Source organism: Lachnellula hyalina, assembly GCF_007821495.1.
Source record: "Lachnellula hyalina strain CBS 185.66 chromosome Unknown contig00055, whole genome shotgun sequence".
Classification (NCBI taxonomy): domain Eukaryota; kingdom Fungi; phylum Ascomycota; class Leotiomycetes; order Helotiales; family Lachnaceae; genus Lachnellula; species Lachnellula hyalina.
The window spans coordinates 174960-182784 of NW_022157169.1; the positions used below are offsets into that span (position 1 = coordinate 174960).

The 7825-nt window shown below is 48.0% G+C and overlaps 1 protein-coding gene across 1 annotated transcript; it reads right to left on the bottom strand.

The window, feature by feature from the left end:
• Positions 1-347: 347 nt before the first annotated feature.
• On the bottom strand, positions 348-2345 carry LHYA1_G003183 (uncharacterized protein; the record flags this gene model as incomplete). The annotated part of the gene is made up of 1 exon (XM_031148157.1): positions 348-2345. One exon carries the CDS (start codon positions 2343-2345, stop codon positions 348-350), a length of 1998 nt encoding a protein of 665 aa, XP_031005904.1.
• Between the last annotated feature and the right edge of the window lie 5480 nt (positions 2346-7825).

A 7825-nucleotide genomic window follows, 5' to 3' on the forward strand; every position in this document is an offset into this window, starting at 1 on the left:
ATCAAACTCGTCCATAAGCCGCTTACCACAAGAGCTTAGCGATTTGGGCTGGCACATTCTCCTCATCTAAAGATGGATAATCATACTAATCAAACCAAGGGAATCTGAACACTTGAGGTATTCTTAACTTGGCACAAGAGGGGACTTTTCAGTAGTGCTGGTGGTGTTTCGATTTAATTGCTTGCATATGCAACTCTTACTAGCAGAACATTGGTTTCTTGCATCTGATTCGGTCATAATATGTAGACTTGCCCAAGAACGTCCAAAGTCCTTCGTGGAGGCTAGAAATGAGAGCAATACTACCTTGGATTGCATTACATAGCCACGACCGTTGACGACGAGCGATATCACCACTCTGTCATAACATCCTTCAGCCATGTTGGGATGACAGGTTTAATTTCCCAACCATCGAGATAGCTCTGAGGCGAGATACCTTCTCCCGAGGGCTTTGCATAGACTGCAGTCACATACCAGACTGTATGCCCCCTTTTGATAGTGTGTTGCAGCGTTGGAATAACTGTCCTACTCTCAACGAGATTCGAGTTGGGGTCAGCATTGACAAGCATTGCCGTACGCTGTGCACCAGCTTCGAGACTTGCGATTCCCACAGCTCCCTTGGACACTACAAAGGAACCCACGGAACCTGGTGAGCTACCCTCAGGAGTGTTCAAATCATAGTTGCCTATAATTTTTGGTAGAGTTCCTTCCCCTTTCTTGGCATCGTACAGATCTAGATATCTCCCGTCCAGCTTCCTTTCGTTACAAATTGCAAAAGACCCATCTGCAGTCATCACTTCACGACCAGCTTGAATCTTGTGAACTCGTAAGTGCCAATTCGGAGTTGCCTCCACCGGTGGAATGAGATATGTCTTGATTCTGACATCAGGATACGGCTTCCAAATGGATTTCAGGACCGGCTGATCTTCGTGTGTCTCGATAACCGCTTCCTCACAGAGTCGGCGGGCTTTCCAGAACTCACCACCGTCGTCTGACAAGCCAAGCTGAGATGCCAGCGCGAATTGCTCGAGTGTGAAACATCCGGTTGGGACAGAGTATCCATATGCACTGCTGTATGCAAAAGAACCGTACTTTGCGTGGGTTCCCTTCATCGGGTAGCTGCATGCCTGACCAGACGAGAGTATCATTCGATGACCACCGAGATAGCTGATGATGTGACCGGGGTGTTTCAGTGCCTTCACTTTCGGAAGGAGATTCGTTGGGTACGGCTCTTCCTTTGACGTCCAGAAGGGGTGATCTTGTGGAACAGCTAGACATATGAATGCCAGACATGCCCACATCGGACTTTGTGGAGAGTTGTAGTTCTCGGCCATATACATATTTGGGTAGCTGTATCCGATCGTCAGGGTTCCAGTGGGACTCCAGATTTGTTCCTGGGTCTGCCACCATCGCAAGTTTCTCAAGAGAAGACCTTTGACTACGCCCCAAGTCAATGGAGCAGGTAATTCCACATCTGCATAGGCAAGAGCGCCCCAGAACCCCGCCATTGCGAAACGGTAACCAACGCTACGTCCGAATGGAGTAGCTCTACCTTCCTCGTCGAAGTAATGAATGAAATCAAGAGCATAGTCCTGAGCCCTTTTTTTGAATTCTGCAGCTTTCGCGTGATCGTCGTTTCCGGCGAGTTTGGCGTAGAGTAGCTGCAAAAATTGGATGGCAAAACTTCCGCTATAGTAATCTTGCTGCCAGATTCCTTCAGGCCCATCATTGGACCAGCCATCTCCTCGGAAGAATGAGTTGAGATGTATGATGTCCTGTTCAATCTTTTCTTGTGAATACTTTCCACCACTTTTTTTCAGCCCAAGGTTTCCGAAGACCCGAAACCAGAGCCAATTTGTATTAGGCATGTTTTTCTGGTTGATTGAGTTTCCCAACCACGCCTCGACATTCGCTCTTTCCTTTTCGGACAACGATTCCCAGAATACTGGGACAACCGCGAGCGTGAAACCCAGGGGGCACATTTCTACCATTCGTTGATCGTTGTCTCGTGGCCATCCCCAGAATTCGGGGCTTTGGGGGTCTGTCCCAGCTTTGAGTCCCTCAATGAACCACGAAGTTCCCTCATACTCTCCTCCGCCTCCAAGTAACCCCGCCAGACCCCACATGGGACGACATATCCCTTCAATTTCTGCAGCCGTGTTGTCAAATCTGACTGCTGTGTTGCCAGGAACGCGAATCCGTGATTTCAGAGGCGAGAAATGAGGCTTCAGTGGATCCAAGATCGTCTTTAGGAGTTCCTGAACACTTGCCCTATCCGTTATATTGACTTTCGAGAAGGGATGTACATCAGTGTAGCCCAGAACCAACTGCTTCGCGCTCTCTGCCATTTTGAGGGGTCACGAGTTATTAGAGGTGCTAAACATGGAAGGAGATGGCACTTGCCATCGTACTATATACGATGTTTGAAACAGTGAATTGACAGCAAATAGATGCAGCATTAAACTATGAGCATGCTGTGGTAGATCTATCGCGGGGTTTTGGTAAGGAGGAGGTGAAGATGCCGAAACTCGCGCCTAAATGCACCGGATATTCTCACCCCAGTGCCCTCCCCGCTTCGTGATCTGCGGCACGTGTTACCCCCGAGTTTCTCCTATGAAACTTTTTAATGGGACTTTCCCTCTATATTTGTTGATTAACTGTCTATACCTCTGTAATGTGATTGTTTTCCTATGATCGTTGGAGGGCATAAGAGATCAATGATGTCTTTGAACAAGCCCCAGGTGCCCCATCCATCCATCAAAGCCCCCAGGAAAAGCAGACAATGATGTCTCAATGCAGTTACATACTGTAGACATTCAGGAGCTGTTCGCTCTAATGAAAATGCTCCGCCAAGGTCTGAATTCCAGACTCCAATGATAGTCCGTGCAATCATTTCATAAACTTTGCTCATTGCAAGTCAAAGACTTTAGCTCCCCGCTCTTCGGGCCCTCGCAGCTTCAATCTTAACTTGCAAAGCCTCTCGCTTGCGCTTCATCTTCATCAGCCTCTCTTCCCTATCGATCTCCTCCGCAAGCTTCTTCTCTTCCTCCTCAAGTTTCTCGAGCTCAGCATCGTCGTTCATCGATGCTTCTGTCTTGATACGCTTTGCTGGGGGCCCATCGATGCCATCAAGATCAATGACTTCTCCGTGTTCTCTCTTGATTATTGCGGACGGGGCCCACTGAGGAGTGGCACGCTGAGAGCGACTGCCCTCTCTTACGACCTCCAGTTCTTCCATGATCTGTAAAGACGCTTCGGGTTGGTTGCTTGAGTGTGGACCATCATCGGCCGACTCGCCTCCGGGTGATGGATGTGCAGCTGCAGGTGAACTTGAAGCGCTTGAGGGGCCCGCAACAGCGTTGCCGTTTGCAGACATAGAGTTTCTGATATTTTCAGGCGGTGCAGTGTCTGGGGCCTCTAATGCCGCACTTGTGATTACTCTCCCAACATCTTTCGGAGGGTTTGCGCCTTTGGATTCCGCATCTCCACCTTCCAGTTCAAGAATTTCCTCTGCTGACAGCTCCGAAATTTGGTGCTGAACTTTCCCTCGCTCGAAGTCTTTCCACGCTTTCTAATTAACCGTTCAGAAAACATTCAAGTCGCGGGGCTTGGTTAAATACCTGCAGTTTTTCAAATATCTCCTTTCTTTCCTCCGTATGCAAAAGCCTCCAAGGGCGCCATTCCATCGGTTCGCCAATCTTCCAGATTTTACCCGGTTTTGGAAGGATCTGACCGGTTGTCTCCTCAGATTGCTCATGAACTTGCTCTTTGTTGATATTCTGAAGCGACCTGAGAGAATGCTTGCGCTCTATCAGATTGAGAAGATCCCATGCATAATAGTGGAGACTCTGGAGAGGAGGTGGATATGGCACGATGTTGGCACTTTGGATGTATTCTATTATATCATTAGCATATGCTGTACGAGGACGCGGAGGGCTGATTGGAACCGGTACCTATCCTACGGGAGTGAAATTCAAATACGAGTTCTGGGCCGTCAAAAAATTCCATCGTGTAAATTTGGTTTCGTGCTGGCTCAAAGTTTCCGCCTAAAAGTCTGCGTCGATTAGTCCACATCTTGTTTAAATAGAATTTAGGCCTTTCATTACCCAATAGCAGCGGAGAGGCCGTTCTTTCCTTTGGTCTTCTCACTCACATCTACAGCTTCGAACCTCAATTTCAAGTCTAATAGTTCCTGAGCTGTCCCTTGGGTGCTTTCTATTTCACCAGAAGTCATAGGACGTTCGTTCTTTATTCTCTTAATTCGGACTTCAAAACTTCCCAGCTTGCTGTGAGAATCATGACTTTGATCACGGCTTTCATCGGTCTCTTCAGCTTAGTAACATCTAGTCAGCAGAGAACATACGCAGATTGAGTATACACATTACCGGTATTTAATTCCTTGAACTCAAATTTCGCCCCATAAAAGCCTTCACCGAAAACTTCTGTGTCTGTGTATTCAATTTTTATGGTCATGTCCTCTTCAATACCTTCTTTGAGGTTTTTTGGCCTCTTAGCCGTTGCACCCGCGATGGCACATCCGATACCTGGAAGATGCATATCCGCACACACTACTTGGCACTTCCCAAAGTCATAGCCCTTCTTGAGGGTAACTTCAATGGAATAGGTGACTCCAGGCTCTGGAATGATATATCGCTCACACTTTTTAGCACCGGGCTTCTCTCGATCTCCAACTTTGACATACTCCTCAAAATAGGTCTCCTCGGGATGTCTCTTGATCTTCACCTCGATCTCATTTCGCCTTTGGTAAAGAATCGCCATGATGAAAGCAATCGAAAAACTCTCTTGCTACTGTGACTATCTCAGCCTTTTCTAAGAAACGAGAAGTTTCCGCTCTCCACGGCTTGTTTGGAAGTTGTCGATGGTGTTGACCAGATTGTCTCGTTGGCGTCCTCTATTCCGATTCACTTGCGGGGCTCGAGGGAAAACTAAGATCTTCGATGAGAGTGTGTATTGACTTCAGATTTGCTGTTCCGGGGTCGTCTACGCAAATGAAGCAAAGCCTTAGGAAGAGAGAGCTCAAGTCTCGAGCTTGAGTGTCAGCGCGGTGGTTATGGAAGAATGGTGTCGAAGAAAGCGAGATGCAAGAAAGAGAAAGAGTTGAGGTTGGCGAGGTTCCTTGTAGCCAGGTAAACAGTGAATCCTAAAATTGAATTAGACCCTCGCACGCTAGGGCCACAGGACTTTTACGTTGATTATGGTACTACAAACAAACTAGCAGTGCGTATCTCCCCACCAACGATGTCTCCTAACAGACTCCAATGCTTCCATGCAGCTATTCGTTGACAAGGTAGACGGCCACAGCATGTAAAGCATAGCCTAGAACAGCTTTCTTATAATGGCACAATACCGCACCGTCATGACAACAGCTTCTAATCAGCAAGACTTGTACATCAATGATAGTCCATATCCTCTGCAGCTTGCCGGCGCAACTCAGCCATCTCGTCCGCAATTCTCTGTTTCTCCTTCTCAAATCCTTCCCCCTCTCGGTCCATCTCAGCAGCTCGCTCTGCTTTTGCAATTATCTCTTCCTCTGTCATCGCAGGCTCCTCGGGTTGCTGACTATCCATGATCTCCTGCACATCCATCTCTTCGTGCTCATCTATCTTGACTCCGTGTGATAAGTTCATGCGCGTATCCTTGCCGGCCGGGAGGCTCCTCTAAACCATCAATCACCACAGTCTCGTTCTGGACCATGTCTACATCCTTTTCGATCTTGATTCTCTTGGAAGGGGCTTCTTCTCCCTCCGAATCTGCGAGTTCGATGACTGGTGTATGACGCTTCTGGACCCTGATCTCTTCAAAGCTTGTCAACATATAGGAGTTTGTCCTAAACAAGCATGGCTCAGACACCATGAACATCTATCTATCCCAAAGCCACGAATATAAACGCAACGGCACTCGCAAATAACTAATTCTATCTAACCACAAGTCTCAGTAGAACAAAGCAACGCAGCGCAGCGCAAGTACAGTAAAAACAAAAATAAAACCAGAACCCCAAAGAGCAAATCCCGTCTTCCTCTTCATCAAAAATCCCTATCAAAAGCCTTCTCTTTTTCACAAAACATATCAATCAATTACAATCACAAGCACATAGAAAGAAAAACATGCAAAGAATTAATTAATTCACAATTATCATTCAAGGCTCAGCCGCCTTCTTGGTATACTGTACGTACGTACGTCAACGTTCGTACCCCCATTTCACCCCCCTATGCACATTTCAACACCCGCTATGCATGCAAGGTCAAAAAAAACCCCCCCCAACAACGACAACACCATACAACGGCATTCTCTCTGTCTTCATCGCACTCCCATTTTCTTCTTCGTCACACGCTTCCATTTTACCACCCCCCTTCCATCCAACGATCATCAACCTATAATACAGCCCCCTCGCCACCCTAGTCCTAGGCCCACAAACCCACAAGAAGATACAAGAAGAAGAGTGAAGATGTAAGAAGTAAGAACTCCCCGCTTCACATTTCAGCAATAGACATTATCAAAAAGATCCCCTTATTCCTTAACCCTAATCATCAAGCTCGATGGGTTTCTTCTCCGTGCCTTCAGGACTAGGCGGACTAATGACCGTCGTCGGCGTGGGTAGCTCCTCTGCTCCTTCCTCCGGTATGGCAGAGTCGACTTCCGTCGGATCTGTACTGGTACTCTGCGCCTTCTCTCTCCTCCGTCTCCTCGCCTTCCTCTCTTCATCCGCACCATCCCTCCGGCGTGCTCGCCTCACACTATCCCTACGATCCGCGCCCTCTGGATCTTCGGTCCCGTCAGTACCGCGCATGCCTTGTAACAGCATGGCAGCGCGTTCCGCGATGTCGTCTTCGGATGTGGGGGGAAGCACGAGGTCGGGACTTGCGAGACCTTCGCTGATAGATTCGGGGCTTTTGAGAGATTCTTCTATTTCGGGTATTTCGTCTGGGTCTGGAATTTTCTGTCCGGACGCTACGCGTACTTGGTGGCGGTTCTGTAAGCGTGCTCTCCTCCTCCTATCCCTTTGATCTCTGGCTTGCGGAGCAGCTGCACGTAACTTCTCGAGGAGAGAGTCCATTGCGCCTGTTGAAGATGGCGAGGCTGGACCGCTGTCTCCAATTCCGCCTCCATTGATTTTAAGCTGTGCATGTTTCCGTTTCATGGACGCTTCGTTGCGCTTACGGTTCTCTTCGAGACCCAGGTTCTTTTCGCGGGACTTCTTCCATTCTGTAACGAAGGTGGCGAGTTTATGGAAGAAGTCTCGGCGCGAGTTGTCATCGCTGGGATCTTCACCGTAGAAGATCATGATGTCGTCGTATGAGCGTACCATGTCTTCTAAATAGAGTTGCATTTGCTCGGCCTTCCTTCTTGCATCCTTCATCGATCGTTGAACGACTTGACTAACGCGATCTTGAGGGTGGAATTTCTTCGGGTCGCTGAGATTACCAGAGTCAAGTGACATTTGTACATTCTTGATGTTGTCAATATACTTTCTGGCATCCTGTTGAAGTTGTTCCACGTTAAGCTTCTGGGCTGCAATGACACCTGAGATGTCATCCGTGAAACCTTCCCATTCAGGGTACTGTGTCCGTACAATTCGTTCTACGAGATCCGCAAACGTGGACTCATTCTTGTCGTCCTTGACCATTCCGAGACGTGCAAGCGAGCTCAGCTTGAATCCGCTAGCCTGTTTATTTGAGTCGTTCATGTAATTACCAATGTCAAGAATAAGACCCAAGACATTCATCAACGATACAGAATCGCGCAATGATTCAGATACGGCAGAGACTCGCTGTAGCTTTTCTGAAACATCATCGTAGTCGGCCTCGAA